The sequence below is a fragment of the Apis cerana genome, linkage group LG1 (assembly GCF_029169275.1).
Source record: "Apis cerana isolate GH-2021 linkage group LG1, AcerK_1.0, whole genome shotgun sequence".
NCBI lineage: Eukaryota > Metazoa > Arthropoda > Insecta > Hymenoptera > Apidae > Apis > Apis cerana.
This window is the reverse complement of record NC_083852.1, coordinates 4,183,634-4,204,983: the sequence shown is the minus strand read 5'-3', so window position 1 is coordinate 4,204,983 and position 21,350 is coordinate 4,183,634. Positions and strand designations below refer to the sequence as shown.

Sequence of the window (21,350 nt, the reverse complement as noted above, 5' to 3'; positions counted from 1 at the left end):
ACATATATATATGGAAAATTAATTTATATATTTAATCTTAAGCAATAATAATACTTTTCAAATTATAAATTAAAATTTGAATTTTGAATACTGATAATATAATATAGAATTTTTCTTACAAAATTCATAATTTTTAAGATATTAATTTTTTAAATTTATTAAATTATTATAATTAAAACAATAAAACGCTATTTATATTTATTTGTTCGGCAATTTTTAAAAGAATCTATAATAGTATAAAATAAAAAATTAATACATATTTCGAGTCGAATATGATAAAATATAAAATTTTCTAAATGATAAAAATAAATAAATATTCTATTAAAATATTTTTCTAAATAATTTATATTATATTTTATAATATAATATAACTTTATAATATTATTATAATTTTAAGAAATATATATATTACTGATCAAATTCAAAATTCATCACTTATAATTGTTTTTATTTTTTTAAAGTTAAAATCACTTTTCTATAATTTCTAATAATATCAGAATTATGAAATATTTTAAAATATTATAGTATTTATATAATGGATGCAGTTAATTTAAAGAAAAATAGAAATAAAAATGAAATGCGAAAAAATATCTTCCGATTGATATAATATCTAACTATATTAATGTAAATTTTTTTTTAACTACATATTTCAATACAATAAGAATTATTTTTACCTGATAAAAACTATCAAAATTTTAATTTTAATTTTTTTAAATTATTTTTTATTAATTATTTTATTATATTTGGAATTAACTAGCATTTAATAGATAGCTTAATAGAATTTTGATAAAGTAAATATTGACTAATTTCAGAATATGACATATATATATAATAATATATCTATATATATATACATAAAAAATGTGATCTTTTTTAATAATTTATATTTATCTGAAATATGAAAAAAATTATATCACAAAAGGTAAATATTTTTTTAAAAGTTATTAAATGTGATTAATTTAAATTTTATTTGCAAGTATAAATATCTACGCTTTTGACACAAGTTTTGCATTCAACGAAACAACACCAACGAAATTTGCATTCGCATCTTTCTTTGATAGTTGATTTTTGTGTATTATAACCTCTACCACAACAAAGAAGATTACATCCATCCATGCCAGATGATGTTCTGTTGCAAATTCTTCCATGTGTACCTAATAAACATTATTTATTCTTCTTTAAAAACTTATATAAACTTATTTAACATTTCCAAAATTTCCGAAATAAATTATATAAAAAGACACATATACATTTTTTAAAACATTGTATATATAAATATAAATAAACATGTTCATACATATGTACAATGTTTGCATTTATGCGTATATTATGATAGAACAAATAGTTTTATTTTGGAATTAAAAATTTAACAAATTAATCGATTACAATTTTAAATATTTTAAGATCGTTAAAATTATAAATACACATTCTTTCAAAATTTCATGATATAAAATTAGAAAAAATTATATTAAAATTTAAATTAATTTTATTTTTTATTAAAATTTCATTTTTAAAAAAAATGTTTACCTAATGATCCAAGTGTTTCATTAGGAAGACAATAGTTTGGGGAGTCATCCAAATAAACTAAATCATTCGCTGTAGGTAACGAAAATCTTGGATCTCGCATAGATAGACGGCCACGTCTATTTACTCTGACTTCTGTTGCTCCATCGTATTTATCTAAAAGAAAATCACCTGTAAAAATAATTAATTTTTCATGAAATTGTTACAAATTGTTGAGGTGAGAAATAATTTTAAATTTTATTTATATAGAATTTTATTTTGCTATTGTTTAATTTATTACTTTTAAGAAATTCTAAGAGAGAAAAAAATTTAATTATTTATATTTCAGAATTATAATAAATGTATGGAATATGAATATAGAATAGAGGATATAAAAAATAATATTTAAAAATTATTCTATTATATTTTACATAAATAATTTAAATTATTGTAATATTAAAATTAGTTATAATAAGGAAGACATACCAATTTCTCGAAATGATGCAAGTTGCTGCCAGCAAGTAATTAAACTACAACTTCCAGAAACTCCATGGCATTTACATGTTACTTTGGATCGTTTTATAACCGCCTTTAAAAAAATTATTGATTTAATAACGAGCAAAATAATTTGACAACTAAAAATATATAATATATGATATTTTATATATTTCTATTTTAATTATTTTTTGCTATTATTTAATAAAATAAAAAAATTAATAAAAATGAAATTACCCTACGTCCAGCTTCGTTATTATGAAGATTCATTAGACTTCTACCTTGTTCTCTGCTACCTCTTTTAAAGCTTCGTTCACGTTCTTTTACATCAACAAATGCTTGTGTAAATCTAACAAAAATTTAATCAATACAATGTATGATCAAGAAAAAATTTTAATTTACATAATTTTATAACAAAATATTTAGTATTAATAAATTGTAGATAAATTATAAATCAAAAAAACAAATATCTTTTCAGATCGATTTTATTAAAAGATTTTATTTCCATATACAAAGGATAATATTTTTAGTAGAAAAGAATTAAATGAATTAAAATATTCAATTAAACAAATTAAATTTATTTCTAATACTTACTTGTAACCGTATTCGAGATTATCCCCGCATCCACCCCAGATCCAATCTCGTTTTAGATCTCTGGGTCTGCTACTTCTAGAACAACCACATGAAGATAATTGTCCGTCTCTGCAAGATCGACTTATTGAATACACCACTCCTGCAGTTGTGATTGCATGAACGAATGCAGTTTCTCTACTCGCTATTAAAAATAATTATACATTATAAATTATATACAATTTTAAATTATATAAAATTTTATATATAAGTGATTTTTTTTTCAAAAGCATTACAAATATTAACTTGAACTTCTATATGTGAACTTTTAATCAGTACGGTATTAGAATAAAATTATAATATATATAATTTAATTTAATACTTAAATTAACTTATATCATTTAATAATAATCATTGAGTTACAAATAATTGTTTAAATTTATATAATTTATAAATAGTAAACTTTTATTTTCATTTAATAAAACATGTCCCTGTCTTTAATTGAAACAAATAATATGATAAAATCATATAGATGAAACGTATCTCGTTCTGACTGTTTTATAAACTCAATGATCTCTCTTTTATAAACTCTTGATCTCACTCTCTTGTTTATTATAACTTATCCGTTGACAAGGATGATGAAATTGTTGCATCTCTTGTTAAATATTTCAGAGAAAGAAATCATAAACTTTCATTCCCTCAAAAGACATCTTTCTGTGTGATCTCATTGTGTTCAACGAGCAAATTAATAATTTTCTCTACCGTACAAAAGATTTATACCTATTCTAAGCATAGGTCCAAACACGGATTCATTAGAGACAGTGGAACAATTCCATCTTCGATCGTGGAACTGATGTTGACACTCAAGAATCCCAAATTTTGCACCCTTAGCCACACTCGGCATATGATCCACCGATAATTGACAAAGCTTTCCTTGGCCTTGCGAAAGCCCTTTCAACCCGTGACAAATGCTAGACGCGGCTACGTCATAAGTCTCCATCATCTGAGCAGTGTCCAATTGTGGATAGTGTTGCAAACCGATATTTCTGAAACGATAAAACGATATTATGTAAGAAAAAAAACATTTTTAAAACCAAAATTCATCTTCATTCTTCCTAAAAAAAAAAGATTTTTTTTATAAATCTTTAAGTTGAACCGGATTAATAAATGACCCATGCCAGTTTGATTTAACTTCATCTAAGTCAAAAAAAGTAATCTAATTTGAGAATTAATATTTTAATCCCTAACAATTTTCACGCAAAAAGGAGCTCGATCGATGCTCCCTAAACGCGTTCTCTCGGTTTACCCTTCGTTAAACAACGCACGATTCCCTTTCTTTTTTTTTTTTTTTTTTTCTGAAAGGAGGGCGTGCATAAACGCAATCGAAGCTGCGCGCGGATTTGTTACGCCGATTACGTATCAAATTCGGAGCGGAGAAAGCCGTGGGCGGGGAACGATTCTCCGCGCCGATTTTTAATGGCACATTTGTGAGTCAACCGAGCGAGATGATGGAACGACGCCGTCACGGACAGAAGTCATGGGGTGCTCTAACGGAGCTACCAATCTGAAATTCAAAACGGGCGCTCGTAAAGGTTTCACCGAAGACATAATACGGGTGTACACACTCGGATGCTCTAATATTGCTAATTGAGCGAACGAAATACGCTATGGGAAACAATAGAAAAGTTTTGTCATTTTTTAGGGCGAAAAGATGAGGAGAAAAGGAACGGCAATTTTTGCACTCTAATCATTTTTACGATATTTTTTTATTTTTATTTTTTATTGTATGTACTTAGTTTCGTTGTTGATACTTTTTCGAAAGATTTTTTTTTTTTAATCAGAAAAGAAGTACCGTAGAAGAGTTTGAATGGAGTATATCGCGTTTGATAATATAATAATGCATGTGGAGAGAGATGTCGAGTCGATATCAAGGAAACTGTATTATTACACCTCAGATGTTTCTATACTGTTGTTTACTGCAGTTTCTCTTTTTACTCTAATCTCTTTTACTAGGGTGAAAGTTGCATATGATAGTACGTATCCTGTGGCAACATACAATGCTGGGAGAAAATGTTCGAGGATACAATTGTATAAGAAGCATTTAACTGTTTTCAATTTAATAGGAATTTAATATCAATATGAATTACAATTGTTGCATTGTAATTTTTAAGATAAAAATTCGAGCTTCATATTCCATATGAATTAAATGATAAAATAAAATATTTCGACCTTACCTATTAACTTTTTTTATCCATGCTCATTTATCACGTTTTATATGTCTCTCACCTTGTATTGTAATTAGTAAAATCTCTCAGGGCGATTATACAGAAACGATCTAAAGAACAGGTTTCACAACTACAAGTTCGAGATGGATTCGAAAAATAAAACAAGACCTGCCATCATCCCTAAACGAACACTTTTATATATATATACTCTATTGGCCGAAAGTTTGGGATCACATTTTCACAATTTCATTTTAAAACATTTTCCTTTTCCAAAAATCTATAATTTTTACAAAAAAAAAAAACTAATTCAAGTTTACCGAAATCTTCCTTACTCGAAAACTTCGATGATTCGATTCGTCATATAAATCACATGACTTACTTTCGAATCAATCGTGTTCTTCTCCTGTCATTTACATATCCAAAGAATTAAAGTTCTGTTTGGTACCAATACACATTGCGCTATGGGAGTGCATATAATAGACCGCATTAATATTCCGGAACACGTTTTGGCTGTGATATATTATCAGCTTTGCACTCCCCTAAAACAATGACGCGGGGAATCATGGGAGGGGAACGATAATATTTCGAAGGATCCTACCCACGCGAATTCGTGGGGCACACCGCAGGCCTTGCCGTCCTAAAAAGTAATGCCCCGTGTCTCTTAAAAGATTGTAGCGGCAATCGTATAGTTTTGTGTATACCGGGTGTTCTAGTTTCAGTATCGAACGCTTCGTTGAATAGCGTGAGTCGTTTATTTATTTTTTTTTTTCTATTTTCATGCTTTTGCGCGTTTTCTAAATTTTAATATTCCTAGAATGCTGTGTTGTAACAAAATGTAAAAATTTAAAGTTAAACTACTATTTTTTTACATCGAAGATTTTCATGAATAATTTTCACTTCGAGTAGATCGATTAAAAATTATTATCTCGATTAATTTTAAAAATATATATATATATTTGTTTTTTAAGATCCGTGACGAACAAAATAATTTTTGATTTTACAGATTTTGACGATATATTTTATCGTCCTCACAATGCTCAGGTATACGTCATCCACCTTATTTCGCGTAGGAGTAACGTAATCGAGCCGTATTATTTGAGCGTTAGCAGAGGCGAAGGGCCGAGATAATGATTATTATTAGCAGTACTAAATTATCCGCGGTGAGGTATATTTCTCCATTAATGCTACTAAAAATACTTACGTTTCTTTGTCGTTTCAAAAATTGCCACGAATCGATTAAATTAAGTAATATATCCTTTATATATCTTGCTGAAATTCTATATTCAAGCTATTCTTTTTCTCTCTCTCTCTCTCGATATTTAACATCAACATAATGTCAACTCGAGGTAGAATATGTCGAAATCCGTGCATACGAATTTTTACAGATTTTTAAAGATTGTGAAAAATCCACGTAAACGTGTAAATGATATTTCAAAATATCATATCGTTCCACCTCGCATTCCTCGTCTTTCAATACGAAATATTTTTATACAGAAATGAATTATTATCCGATTGTTAGATCCGGAATTTAATTAAGCGTATACATCGATTTAACTCTCGTTCCCGACGTTAAGTGACGTTCACTTGTCACTTAAGAAATCTCTCTCTCTCTCTCTCTCCCTTTCTCTCTCAAACTCACGCTCTTTAACATATCTTCGATTCGTGAATATATTCGAAAAAAGAATTATTTCTCACGTTCGGTGTATAAAATAATAATTCGAGAATCATCTCCATTTCATTCGTATTCCCGTATTCCATTAGCCGAACGTGAAACGAAAGCAAAACGTTTACACTGGAAAGTAAAGCAACGCGGCCAACAATGATGGCCACTTTCCACTGCGCGATGTGGGACGAGAAAAACATCCGGAGACAACCCTTTAATCCGTCCGTTTCGATATCGCTCCGATTCACGGGAGAAATAATGTAGCCTGGAAATGGCCTGCTGGTGTGAATCAATTCGTTGGTCGACTTAAACACACGTGCGATCGGCGCCTGGATCCGGAATCTAATCTTGTATGCCGGCTCTTAGTCTTGACTTAAGGGGTTGTTACGTAGATACCGGGGCGTAGATCGAACGAGAGTAAAATTTTTTTCGGGAAAACTGCTTTATCGACCACGGGACTTTGCACGAGTCACGGTATATATCGGCACGTCCCGAGCACGTGTGTAATTAATTTGCTTTTGTAAAATCCCGGCTCGCCGGTTGATTTAAGTGTATCGTATGCAGTGAATGGAACGATATATTCATGCTAGAATTCTTGTTAAACCGTGTACACTCCCGGTCATAAGTTCGAGTCGCCAATTTTAAATATAACGCTTATTAATAACCAATGCCGCGTTAATAATTGATTATTTTGCCGGGGAACGAAATCCGTCGTCGATCAGAATTTCGGTTCCTCTCGTTTCAAATTTTTACAAAATATATTTGTTCCACTGATCGATCGATTTTTAAGAGAATTAGAAAAATTAAAAAGATCCAATTGTTTCGAATTGTTGTGCAATGTTAATGTTGCAAGGGATTAGAGTGGGATTTGATTTTTAATTTTCCAAGCAAGATTGTTGTACGTTACCTGTACGTAACCTGGATTTGGAAGTGTATATATTTATCGAAAGCTTTTTAGGGAGATCGTTTAAAAATTCAGATCTAATTAGACCGTGGTAAAGATAAAATTAAAGGGGCGAGATTAAATCCATCGGGTTCTCAAGTTAAGCCCATATAAGAAGGATTAACTTTTATGGAGATCCTTTGAGTCCCGCCCATGTGATTAGGCATTTTCACGATCGGTCGGGCAAAGGGATTTAGAAGAAGAAGAAGAAGAAGACCGCTGTAATGAGTGGATGGGGCCAATGATCATTTATCATCGATCAAAATCTATTACCGTCATTTTTTTGAAAATGAGAAGCTGCCGTACTAAAAGATTGAATCTATCATCGATTAAAAGTGTTTACCCATCATTTTATTCCACATCTCATATATACAAACACCAATGAATAACACGAAATTTAATGCTTGGATCTGATTAACTGATAAAAATATCACGCAATAAATACTTTCCATAATCCGTGATTAGAACAGTAAGAAGAGATTTAGAAAAAAAGATTCGAAGAGAGACGAACGTTGAGATCGGCTCGATGATTTTTCTAAAGTTCACGAAATGCAAGGCACGAAAGCGTATAAAAGGGAAATTCCATTTCGATGAAAAACTCGTATCCCGATCTCGGGACCATTCAGTGATTTGTCATGGACGTGCAAGGGTGGAATTTAGGGGCGACTAGGCTCGATTCAGAAATTAGACACACCGTTGGCGGGGATATAGCCGGGAAAGAGGAATGGAGCGGTATGAAAAATCCTTCGATCGTGTTCCCACGACGTGATTTCGTCTCGGTGTATGTACAAAGAGCTATAAATTACGGCAGTTGTTGCGTGGGCAATTTTTGCTGGAATTTGATGAGGGTAAAGAATCGAGGCCTTTCTCCTCGCGACATATTAATTTATCGATTATCGTCGTTTGATAGGCCGGCCGTGTCCATTCGATTTGTTTCTCCTGAAGATAACACCTCGGAGTAATTAGGTAATTTTCCGTGGGATACAGAATTTCACGCGGAATTATTCCCTTAGAGGGAATTTTTAACGTACCTATATATAGGAAACTTAATTTTAAGGGGAAATGAATACTCACATCCATGTTCCTGGCACGGTCGAGGCCACGGCGATGAGAAGTAATCGCAGAATAATGAGTAAGCCGCTGCAGGCCGCCATCTTGCCTGCAAAGTAATTTCGTAAATATTATGTGTCAAGTCGTCTCATCATCATTTTCATCGATTAAATTTTAAATAACGATCGAAACGAAAGAGCACGTATATTTCAAATATTACAATTATTTACGAGGAGAAGAAGAAAACGTAATGTCAAAGTTTTTAAAAATCCATCGGTTTTTAAAATTCCGTTCGAAATACGCGCGGGTGAATAATTCTCACATTTTTTTCTCGTATCTCGTATCTCGGGGAATCGCGAAGAACTCTGAAAATCCATTTCACCGGAGAAAAATAAACGAAACGATAAGCATCGAGTGCCTCACCCGGTATACAAAATGAGTACATGAGCACGCGTACTATAATATGTGTATACCAGTTCCGTGGGCTGCAAGCACGCCGTAGACTCGGCTTGGAACGAAAGACACCTAAGTCCGGACGATTATGGTACATCGATTCGACATTACACCTTGCTTGCTCCTTGAAGCGACTCGCCGAGAGTCCTCTCGGTTTCTTGCACACGGGATTCTGGGGATTCGAGCTGCACGGCGACTGGTTAACAGAAACTACAGGCTTGAGTTACGACCGGTAAACGACTATAACTTTTCATTTTCCACTGTTACGCTACAGTGACACGAGAACTGTGCCTGCTGATGAGTAGAAGTGTAACGACAATATTGTATTTATGATTGGATCCTCGTCTTGATTGCAATATGCCACTCTTAATTGAATGTTAGGAGACATCTATTATTGATTTGAACTATGCAATTTATTCTGATTCACAAAAAAAGGAGATAAAAATAGAACTTTCAACATTCGAATTAATCCTCGTGGTTCAATCGTGGTCATTTTTTTACTCATACGATTTAACGCTGGTCGATAACGCTAATTAAATGGATTTGGACAATTCTATTCCGAGGATTAACGATCCTTCGAATTTTTCTCCTTATCTTATCATATAGTCAATGGTTGAGGTTAAGAATAAAGTTATTTCAATAATGTATTATTCAAAGCATCGAATAACCACAAATCTTAAATGGTGACACCGAATGGTTGAGGTTAGAAAAGCGGATCAAGTATAATAGCCACATTACTAGTTATTTTTCCATTTAGAGTTGGGTTAATACCAACACTCTCTCTCTCTCTCTCTCTCTGCAGTATTTAAATTTATTAATTTCTCTATTTATCTTCAAGATGCAAAACATTGTTATTCAAATCAAATAACCATGATCTCATTTTGGAATAATCGCGTTATATCGCCGGCCTTGGTAATCGATGACGGGAGTATCACAATAAAAAAATTTCCTCGGCTCTTGTTCGCCGAGTGAACGATCTTGGGTAACCCGATCGCGGCTCAAAAAGTTCCGCTACTGGTTTTTAAAAGAGGCGAAAGGAGGCGCGTCGTTCATTAAGGGGACGGTGCGCTGTTAAATCAAAAAGCACTGGGCTCGATTATGGCGCATCGATTCTTGCATTACACCTTGCTCGGCCACGACGGGTGGCTGTTGCGCTTCAGAGTTGCCCGCTGCGACTAGTTAATATATGCTGACCGTTGGAGTAACGAGTCGTAAATTTAGTAACTTTTGATCCCGGCTTGCTATAATTTCAGTGGAACGATCGTGAAACAAATTAAACATGCTTGCGAACGGGAGCTTTTTAAAAGAACATGGTATCCTGTCATCAATTGCGAAATAATGTTGGCAAATTATCTTAGAGAAAAAGCTAAAAATCTAAATGTAATATCCTTTATGCGTGAAGAAAATTTGTATATATAGTAGATTATTTAATTGTGCAAATTTTAAATCGCATTTATAACAGTTTCGTCTTAATAAAATTTGTTATATCGTTTATAAATTTTCGTTTTTACCTATGACATGTCACAAGTAATATTATGCATAAAAAGGTTAAGGTTACATAAGATTTTAATAAATTTTCCTAGTGATTTTTAGATTTACCGAGATTGGGGGAATATATATGAAAAAAAAATAATTCTTGAAATTTTTACAATTCAAATTTTAACAATTTGGATAAAGGCAATTAATAAAATTATATAAAAATATTAAAGAATACTATAAAAAACAACTTTTTTATAATATAAAGAAAAATATTTTATCTCTTTATCTTTTTCTTCATCCTAGTGCGTATATGTATGTGTATGTGTATATGTATGTGTATGTGTATGTGTATGTATATGTGTATGTGTATGTGTATGTGTATGTGTATGTGTATGTGTATATGTATGTGTATGTGTATATGTATGTGTATGTGTATGTGTATGTATATGTGTACACGAGTCAATTCGGATTAAAGACATACAGGTTAAACGTGTCAAACTTCCTAGTATACTTGAAGCACCCAGTATATCCCCGTCTATCTAGCCCACGCGATCGGGCAGAATATTAGCCGGTGTATAAAATGCATTTGTGATCACGACAGGAATGTAAATGGCGTACTTCACCACGTCTCTCGCGGGACCAGCCTCGAATTATCAGCAATAAAGTATCTCGCTGGCGTGTTGAACAAGACATGACCGGCGGTAGTGCAAGCACCGCTACATTTGTTGCTGAATGGAGTTGGGTCCTCTCGTCGGTGATCGTTGATCCTTGCGCAGCTGGATGGTATCACGTTGGCTATAACGATCGTAAAGAGATCGTTGATCTAATATTAAAAGCGCACACGAGATGTTCCGTGGCATCGAAGCAAAGAAAAAGATTTTCAATAGAAGAATCCTCGAACTCGTAACGATAAATTAAGTAAAAATCCTTAAGATCATGGAAACATTGTAATTTCAATCGTCGCCTAGAGAGCGCGCCTTCATCCTTTGTGATGATATTGCCGTTGTTAACCTTGCTAAGGAAAAAGTTTTATTTTAACATGGAGGTAAGAAAGTTTATTTTATTTTATTGTTTAGTTCGAATGTTTGATGTCTCTTTTTTTTTTTTATTTTTAATTATTTTTCTTTAGTTCTTTTCTTATCGATATTTCGATAAAGTGAAAAAATCTCTGATTATTTGTATCATTTGATTCTTGCAATAATTGACTAATCATTTTCTAAATTTATCAAATTTATTATTTAAAAATTATAATATCATAATTTTCTAAATTTTTGAATCGTTGTTCTTAGATTTTTATATAGATAATGCCGAAACAACTTTCTGGATAAACGATATTTTACGTTTTATTGAATTCTTGAAAGGTATTCAAGATTTCTTCGATGATTAAATTAACAATTTTATGAGTAAAAGCTTTTAACGCATTATATGAATATAAATTTATCTTGATAACTTATCTAGTTATTTCTCTATTTACTTATGCAGGACGTTCCGCAATGAGTGATACAATCGAGAATAAGATAATTCTACGTGGAAAAACATGAAGCAATTCTACATGAAACCGAAAATATCGAATAAAATTGTTCAACTCTTTCGCATCTATGAAGTTATCTCGCGATGTAATGTCGTTTGTACGATGCTTTAAGCGAGATATCTTGTGTGTCTTTTCATTAAAAAACGGATATCGTTCAAAGAAATCGCTAATATATTTTTATTTTTAAAAATAAATTTTTCTTTATTTCCGTTTTCTTTGTTTCTGTCCTCGCGTTGCGAAATATTTCGTCAAAACAATTTAATATGAAATTTTGAGAAAATTGAATTCAAAAATTTTGTAAAGACTATTTAACTTATATTTACATTTCATGATAATATCTATGTATTTTTCAAATATCAAATTTATATTTTTAATAATTTGATTAGATTCATAACAACCAATAATCAAATTTTAATATTTTTATTATATAAATGTTACAAATATATTTATGAGAAATTTTTATAATACGATCGATCGTCAATAATAACAAAACCCAGTATAATTTAAATAATATTATTCCGTCGAAATTCAAACCGTTGAAAAATATTTCATATGCATCAACTTGATAAATTTTTATTTGGAAATTATTTGATATGAATAAGTAAAAAGAAAACTGATGTAAAATGTTAAATATAATTTCATTATTTTACTACTGTTGTTGGCCTTGTAGAGAAGCGCAAAGCGGTCTCCTTCCACCTGACCAGAAAACATTATCGTAACTTCACTGCCGATAAACTCACTGAAATTCTGCGGTACACGCTAGCCATGGATATTCCAGTGTAGAGAAAGAAGAAAGCCAAGAATTGATAAAAGCGGACAGGAAAGCATTAACATAGCAGTTTAATTCCTGTTAGACTCGTAATTACGCAAGCATTTCAAATATATAAAGTTGAATTTGCTGCAAATATATCACACCCGTTAGAATCAAGATTATTGAACAACAGTTTTGGTATTGTATAAAGCTTTGGGAAAGATATTTTATAATAAAGATATATGTTTCTAACGGTATATCGATTATTCAATGAAATTAATTGTCTCAAAATGAAAAAAATAAATTTCAAATTGAAAAATGAATAAATGAATTGACAAAATAAATAATTTCTAATTTCAATTCACAAAGTATACAATTATAATTATAATTATATTTATATTTATAGTAATTTTTATACAATAATTTAGTAATTTTGTGCAATTACAATGTAACAAATGAATATATTAAAATATATCAAAAAGAATTAAAATCTATTGAATAAAAATTAAATATACTAAAATATATTTTCTATCTCTTGGCATGAAAAAAAAATGATTATGAAATTCCTTTCAAAGAGAATGTGTGAAAATTACATAAAATCATAACGATCTAGACAATATTTGTGATATAATTTTAATAATAATCGACGATATCAATCTAAGAAACGTCACAGCGATTTTGTCTCTTACATAAATCAACTTTATCTCGCACTCCTTGTTTGTATTATCTATAAAACACATCCAAGATGTTGCTCATACTTAAACCATTAACTTTATTACCAGTTTTGCTAAAAAGGAGATGTCGTATCTAACATGTTTCACGACGTAGTTCATATCTCTCTGTTAAAGAACATCAGTATGTATATATATATATATACGATATAAATAATCGAATAATAACAATTTAAAAAATTGTACCTTAATAATCCCATACGAGCAAATACAAATATTCTTAGTCAGTTAACAATGTGTTAACCTTTAGAATAGCGAACATGCAGAACAATGACTAGGTCAAAAGTGACCCATGCCAATAGATTCAATCATCTATGGTCAGTTAACAATGCGTTAACCCTTACAGTATGGGACTCGCAATACTGAAATGGTTAAGTTAAAAGTGATCCGCACCGGTGGATTCGAATCATTTGTGGTCGATCAACGATGTGTTAACCCTTAGAATACGAGGCAATTACGAGTCAAAAATAATCCATCCACGGTTAGAATCTTTTGTTGACAAATGCTAATACTTTCTGCTAACCTTGATATAGGTTATAATTAAACAAGCTTAGCGAAGAAATTAAATTTTACATTGAACGTGCACAAACGTAAAAGTCGACTGAATTTTATCCCATTTTCTAATATTATACCTTAATATTTATGAATTGGGGACACGTACAGAACACATCTATATTCGCTACGGTCGCATTTCCAAACCATACGTCTGTAACTAATCTTTCCAGATCGCGACGCAAGATTTATGCGACATCGAACGCTTTCGAATTACTTGCGGAATAAAATACACGCGAGTACATATATCTTCGAGGCGTATCGTTCGACCGTGCCCCGTTCGAAACGATACGCAATCGTGTAAGTATTTTTATCTCGGGGGCCATTATTTCGCGTTCTTAAACATCCATAAATACCCAGACCACTTTACACCCAGGTAAGAGAGCGGATCGTTGTTTTCCAGGCAGGGAAAAGGTGCGCGTTGTTGAATCAACCTGTTCGCGACGGGCATGGGATTTTCACGGAGGAGCAGAACGGCTCGAGTCCTCTTAACGAAGTTGCTGGGGGATAGGGACGATACGGGGAGCGACACCACATTCATGGTACGCGTGCATGCGAGAAAACGAGAGCGTGCTTACTCGGGGCTTGTAGACTCGAGAGAAGAGAGAAAGGAATGCGTGCGGAGGATTCTCTCGGTTGAGGAGTAGCGGGGTGGGAGGGAAAAAAAAGTAAAAGAAATGCGATGGTGGTAGGGGATAAAGAGAAAGTTAAAGAAATTGTAAACATGCAAGAAAGGAAAGAGGAAGAAGAGAGGAATAAATGGAAACGATGAAGAGTTGAATGGATTAAAAAAAAAAAAAAAAGAAGAAACTTGACGGAAAGTCTAGAAAGGGGATGATGGATAAGATTAAGTTAAGAGAAGGAATTGAGATGTTGATCTTATTTGTTAGGCGAGAAAAATTTGTATTTTCGAGATTTGTAAAAAAATTTGTAAAATGCATAAGAAATTTTATTTTAATGAGAGAAACTTTATATCTGGAAAGATCCGAAAAAACTTAGAAAGGGTATAAATCGTATAAAAAAAATGATAATAATAATAAATAAATAAATGTATTAAAGTGTTAGAAGAATAATATGAAATAAATAATTTTGATGTGAAATTTACGAAATTTTTTCGACAGGATTTTGGAAAATTGTTATAAAATTTGATAAGCGAAATGATCACAGAGTATTCATATAATTTACGCCGTTATTACCTCTGCTATCGCATTGAATGTTACCTGAACGATGATACGGGTATTATAGGATTTCAGTAGGTTTATCGACAGTAAAATTATGTCTCTCAGTCAGATGGCTACTTTTGCGTTTAATTATATGTAATGTAACGAACGATTACCATTATGGAAATGGTAAATTGATATGCACGCTTATTGAATTAAACAAATTGAATTTAATTATGTTGATGCATTTTACACGAAGAAGTTTTCAAGATTTACTTATTCAGAAATTCATAATTTCATTTCACTTTTTCAGATTATTATACCATCATTTTCGTGACAAGCAAAATTATTGCAGTACACGATGCCATAGAAATTTGAATTCTAAAAAGTTTTCAAAAGATTTAGAAAAGTTGTAAAAAAGGAAAATTGTATTAATAATAATAAAAGTGAAAAAAATTTTTCAAAATCCATTCCCATATTCATATATTTATAATTTAATCTTTTCATTTGAAATTAGCATTTTGACAATGACAATTTTATTTATTTATCATATTTTTCTAACTAAATTATTAAAATACACCGATATAATTCAAATTTTATAAATTTTCAAAAGATCTTAAAAAATTAGGAAAATTCATGAAAACAAAAAAAAGCTTGAGATTAAAAGTGTTCGATATAGGATAATGGCAAGGTGGATGCAGGAGCGCGATAAAAGCGGACAATCATCGGCTCAGAAGCACCGAGCCTCGTTAAAAGTGCGCGGCAATTAATCTGCCTCGGGTCTCGTAAATCATTGACGCGGCGATCATCGAAAGGAAGTCGTGGGTCAGCAACGCGAACGTTCGTCGATCGATCGATCGATGTTTTATGTTACGTCGCGTTCCTCTATCACGTTAATGAAAGCTTACCTTAATGGCTATGTTTTATCGATGTCAAACGCCATTGTACGCATTGCTTTGTTAATGAAATCCTATAACTGAATATCAAATAATTCGATGCGATTAATTCATAAAAGTTTTTCTAAAATCATTTTCCAAAAAAATACGATTGAAAAATTTTCTTAGACTAATCTTAGACTTAGTGAAATAATACTAGACAAAAATAATAATTTTGGTCTTTTTAATTATTTTATCTTTGGAATTAAAAATATTTTATAATCAAGAATAAAAAAAAAAGACTACTAAGACTAATTGTAAGAGTAAAAAAATATTTGGCAAATATAATTAGAAAACATATAAAGTTAAATCAATAAATATTCAAAATATAATACATAAATATATAATTCCATTAATATTTATATTGTAATCTTTCCGATCAATATTATTCCACGATCTATTCCGAACAACTTTCAACTATTTGCAATGCATAAACAATCTATATCTGCTACACGAAAGACTATTATTTTACACGATGTGTATCGCACACTAAGGAAATTACTTAGCAAAAAGTTCAAATTGATGAGATAAAGTTGCTTGATATAACACCTCATTCATAATCATAATGAAATAAGACAAAAAACCAATAATTAACAATAATATTAACAAAAGCAACAATATTTGATTATTTGAAATTTTCTTGATAAAATTTAAAAAAACTTTAATGACAACTTAACTTAGCGATTATCAAATTATGATTATGCATTTAAAATTTACATCTTTTTCTCATTAAATAAAAATTATCAATTAAATGCACATAAATGCATTTTTTTCTTAAAGATTATACGAATAATATCAATAAATCTAAGAGAACTAATATAATTAATCCGTCAAATGTTTTATTGTTCAAAACACATTTCTTTATTATGCGATGTAAATGAAACCAGATAGAGTAGTTGCATTTTTCGGACTAGTTTCGATAAGGGTGTTCATTTAAAATTCAACGGGACATTGTGAACTCGGAATAAATTGTCTTGAGTTGCAATTCGATATGAATCGATACAAGTATCAACTTATCAATGAACAATATGAATCGTTTCTATCATAATCATATCCATTTATTTAAACTTTTTTCTTTTTATTTATTATTTATTATTATTATTATTTATTTATTATTACATAGAAATATTTATTTTCGATTATATTTTATTAATTTCGAATTAATTTAAACAAAAATTTAAAAAATTTAATTTATGAGTAAAATTGATGAATTTAAATATTATACATAAGAAAGAATATTCAAAAAACTTAAATTATCTTTCAAGACTGACAAGGATTAAAATAAATTTTTTTGAATTTATTAATATTATATTTTATAATGTTTTGTTGATTTTATTTCAATAAATTAATTATTTAATTTTTGATATTAGTATTAATTGTTGTTTGATGTAATCTATTCTTCCAAAATTCCCTAAACATAAAAAGTTTAGTGGCCCAAACTTCGATTAATCTCGAAAACTTATTATTCTCATTTTTTTGTATTCTTATCATAACTTTTCAATAAATTTTTTAAAAGATTTATATTTATAAATTGACATATTTTTTTTTTTATTTATACTCAAAAATACCATAATATTATATAAAGTGATCGGAAGAAAACTAGGACATCCCTGTGTATATATAAATTCGAGTTCAATGACGAAGATCTTCAACATTCTTTAAGAATATATATTTCGGTACATAACCTTTTTAAATTGGCTTTTCATATATTTATAATACGTACTATCGACTCTTGTTTCTAATTACAATATTAATACGTTAATAACTAAGGCAAGGTTATATTATCGATAGTTAATTATTATGGCCCATTAAACCGATTAAACGATTACTCACCGAACCGGGTGTATCCAAAGTCGTTAAAGACGAGTTAATTATTGCTCTGGACAAGATTGACCACTTTTCCACTTTTTATCGGAGAGAACCACTTTACTTTTGAATTAATATCGATAACACAATCCGTGTTGGACGATTTCCATCGTATCGTTCTTCAAATTTCCGATATTTCGCGGGAAATCGATCATTTTTCACACGACGTAATTCATATCTCATCTTAAATATCGAAACACTTGATTTTCACAAATAAATGAGATAATAAATGAAAAAAAATCCTTTTCTATTAACAAAATTTTCTTTTCATTTTTGCTTTTCTTATATACGGATTAATTTTTATATAATTTTTCGTTATAAAAAAAACTATTATAAAATATTATCAGCGATAATTTAAATTAACTTTACTTTTATGTTATTTTCTAAAATAAAAAGTTGTAAAATCTAGATTAAAAATTAAACTTTGGAATCGAATTTTTCCTTTAATACACATAAATGAGAAAATAATTGTAGAAAAACAAGCAAAACTGTTTTAATATAATATAAATAAAATATAAATAAATTTAAAATTTTAATAAATGTATAAATAAACCAATGAAGTTTCAAATGAGTTTTAAACTTTCAAAACAAAATTTTTAAAAATAAAATTTATAAAATTTATGATGTACGAAAATAATTCTATAATGTAAACATTTTTATCATTAAATCTTACTCAAAAATATTTTGATTATTAATTCGTATTCACTAATTATATTTCTTTTTGTTAGAAACATTACAAATCTCGATCGAATATTGATTTAAAATCAAGATGCAATCGTTGATAGATAAAGAAAACGAATAAGTCAATCAAAACGAAACGACGATCACCTGTTTGTCGAACAACCGGTCACGGAAGTGTCAGCCAAAGCAGTCACTCGAAACACCAATGGACAAACACATTTTAATTCTCAATCATCCCATGAACTCTTCAAACACCGAAAGATTCTTGTCACTTCCGCTTCTCGAGGCGTTCACGACAAGCATCGTTGTTCACCATGATAAAATCCTCTCGACCTTCTTCGTGATCTTTCATCTTCTTAGATTCGAAAAACGAAACGTCATCGGAACAACCGAAACACAATTGATTCCTAAGAGTCAATGACTCTTATTTGATCTCGAATGTCTCGAGAATCACCGGCCACGATATCCTTTGACGCGAAATTTGTTAAAGTTATCTTGTTCACCGTTCACCACCTCGAAACCAAAGAGTTCAAAGAATCCTAACCATATTTGGCACGTGAAATTCCACCGATCGAGAGACTTTTCAGGAAATCAAAATCATTTGAAGGATAAAGTTTGTTCAGAGAAGAGGATCACTAAAAAAAGTTGGTCCCTCGATAAATCAGTTCTTTGAGCATCTCGAGGACGAGTGGTGCCTCGTGGCAAGAGGCTAGGACCAGGGAACGCTGCGAAACCGACTTGAACGACGTGTTACTGCGGAATGGTCGCAGAGTGCAGGCAGAATCCATGAGACCATGGTACGTTTCGTTCTCTCCCGTTCCCTTGTCTCTCCTGTACACCACGGGATCGGTCTCTCCTGCTCGTACTCCCAAAGAGGGAGACCCCTCGACTAGTGATGGCCTTAAGGCACCACGAATCCAGTTTGAATTCTATCGATATCGAAAACATCCCTATATTACTATCGAAATAATGGAATAATCGTCCGATGGAATAATAACCGAACGAGTTTCGCGAGACATCTATCGAAACTGTGACAAATCGATACACGTCACTAATCGATTGTGACTAGTAGATCAGTTCAGTTAAAACAATTTTTTCGAGACTCATCTATATAAACTTCGTTAATTTGATAAGTTTTTTCAAGATTTTTTTGATTTCTTTTTCTTTTAAAGTTCTCCTTTCTTTTTTAAGCTATTTTTAATTAAATATTTCAATTAATAATTTAAGTTAGTATTTTTATGTAATATATAAATATAAAAAAACTGATCTTATTAACCACTGCATGTAAGTATATAAAATATAAATTAAAAAGATAAATTTATAAAATATAATTTAAATTTATTAATTCTTTGCAAATAAAAAATAATAAAATTATATTATGATAATAAAATAATATCATATAATAACTTTTGAAAATATAAAAATATTTTTGCAGGTTATAAATATTTTTCATTATTTTATTTTTTAATCTATTAATTAGTATGTGTAATACATTTCAAATTATGTTTTTATGAATTATTATAAACATAAATTAAGATAATGTTAAAATTTAATTCATTTTTTATAATAATTAATTTTTTTCCAGGATTCTCGAATTATTAATTGACTTATTTAAAAATGATAAAATATAAAAAAGTGATAAAATATACATATAAATTAATATTACTAACATATTATAATTTCATTTTAATTATTAAAATAATCAATTCTTAAAGGTCTGAAAAATACAAAGGTCCTTTAGCAAATTCGTTTAAAAAGTGAGAGAGATGTAAACAGGTTAGTAATTACTTATTAGATTACATAGTTAGTATAAATTGTTTGAAAACTTACGATATAGCAGAAACTGAATGCCCATCACTACCCTCAACAGAACTTGCCGGCTGCTTCTCTCCCCTGCTTCCCTTTGCCTTTCTGTTTCTCTCCTTCCCCTCTCTTGCCGCTTTCTGGCCGGTTCATTGGTTCATCGGTGCACCGGTCCAGGCTCCGTATTCTTCTCTCTAATTATACCGTTACGTGCAATCGCTCGTGTCAATTAGCAGTCCTTTTTTTTTTGCCCGAATGCAACCCTTTCTTTCGCGAAGGACCAAGAGAAGGATTTCGATTCGACTTCTCTCTTTCCCCTTTCCTTCTATATCCTTCGAGCGATTCTGGAGAGGCAAAGGGGTTGTTTCATGATTCTTCTTCTCCAACAAAGATTCTTTTCTTTTTAGGAATTCGAAGTGGAACGCTCTCGCTGAAAAACGAACATAGATTAATAACAATGAATTGAAAGACTTGTTTTAGAAATATACGTGTATGTATTTTAAATATTTTAAATTTAAGAAATAGCAGTTTCCTTTTTATTTAAATTAAAAATATAAAACTTTTTATTTTCGATTATTATTCAGATAAGTATTCAGATAATTATTCGTATAAGTATAGTTAATGATTATGAAGATATAGCTCGAAAATTAAATGCAGCTTTAGCAGTAAAATAAACGAATAGAAGAAACATTTTATTATATTATTTGTATTCTTTTTTTTATTATTTTATTTCTATACAAATACATACAATGTATATATAAATTTTTGTCTGAAGAAATGTGTTGACAAGCATACAAATTATGAAAATATTCAAGAAAGCAATCATAGAAAGCAATTAGAAAGAAGTATATGAATGGTATGTAAATAAAACTTTCATAAACAAACAATAAGATATTCAACAATTAATATTTTTTATTTAAATTAGAAAAAATTAAAAATTATTATTTTTATTATATATA

At 30.2% G+C, this 21,350-nt stretch overlaps 2 protein-coding genes and 1 long non-coding RNA gene across 12 annotated transcripts; 2 read left to right on the top strand and 1 right to left on the bottom strand.

Moving 5' to 3' along the window:
* Nucleotides 1-949: 949 nt before the first annotated feature.
* Nucleotides 950-20,802, bottom strand: LOC107994761 (protein Wnt-5b-like). Of its 9 annotated transcripts, none has more exons than XM_062077953.1 (9): nucleotides 18,736-19,499; nucleotides 17,875-18,154; nucleotides 8,474-8,558; nucleotides 3,349-3,614; nucleotides 2,593-2,773; nucleotides 2,236-2,347; nucleotides 1,990-2,092; nucleotides 1,528-1,695; nucleotides 950-1,154 (listed from the first exon to the last, which is right to left on the bottom strand). In XM_062077953.1, exons 3-9 carry the CDS (start codon nucleotides 8,551-8,553, stop codon nucleotides 967-969), a joined length of 1,098 nt encoding a protein of 365 aa, XP_061933937.1. In that variant the 5' UTR covers nucleotides 8,554-8,558; nucleotides 17,875-18,154; nucleotides 18,736-19,499; the 3' UTR covers nucleotides 950-966. The 9 variants fall into 9 exon arrangements, with proteins under 9 accessions (XP_061933937.1, XP_061933942.1, XP_028521006.1 ...); XM_062077958.1 differs by having other exon boundaries at nucleotides 17,875-18,106; XM_028665205.2 differs by having other exon boundaries at nucleotides 17,875-18,090.
* LOC107994766 (uncharacterized) lies at nucleotides 8,991-13,007 on the top strand. Of its 2 annotated transcripts, XR_003696870.2 has the most exons (3): nucleotides 9,009-9,134; nucleotides 10,983-11,426; nucleotides 12,583-13,007. XR_003696870.2 is itself a non-coding variant. In XM_028665206.2 (2 exons), the coding sequence occupies exons 1-2, from the start codon at nucleotides 8,991-8,993 to the stop codon at nucleotides 11,286-11,288; spliced, it is 450 nt and encodes a 149-aa protein (XP_028521007.1). In that variant the 3' UTR covers nucleotides 11,289-11,440. The 2 variants fall into 2 exon arrangements, 1 of the variants encoding a protein (XP_028521007.1); XM_028665206.2 differs by lacking the exon at nucleotides 12,583-13,007 and having other exon boundaries at nucleotides 8,991-9,134; nucleotides 10,983-11,440.
* LOC133666526 (uncharacterized) lies at nucleotides 19,664-21,297 on the top strand. Its single transcript, XR_009830758.1, has 3 exons — nucleotides 19,664-19,872; nucleotides 20,174-20,364; nucleotides 20,799-21,297. It is a non-coding gene; the product is annotated as an uncharacterized LOC133666526 (long non-coding RNA).
* Nucleotides 21,298-21,350: the final 53 nt, after the last annotated feature.

Coding starts and splice junctions, on each gene's coding strand:
- LOC107994761 (XM_017051803.3), bottom strand. CDS start 20,443: ATGGGCATTCAGTTTCTGCTATATC. Junction 8,559..20,418: donor CATTCAGTTTCTGCTATATC/GTAAGTTTTCAA, acceptor ATTACTTTGCAG/GCAAGATGGCGGCCTGCAGC. Junction 1,155..1,527: donor TGAAACACTTGGATCATTAG/GTAAACATTTTT, acceptor AATGTTTATTAG/GTACACATGGAAGAATTTGC.
- LOC107994766 (XM_028665206.2), top strand. CDS start 8,991: ATGGTACATCGATTCGACATTACACCTTGCTTGCTCCTTGAAGCGACT. Junction 9,135..10,982: donor ACAGGCTTGAGTTACGACCG/GTAAACGACTAT, acceptor TGATCACGACAG/GAATGTAAATGGCGTACTTC.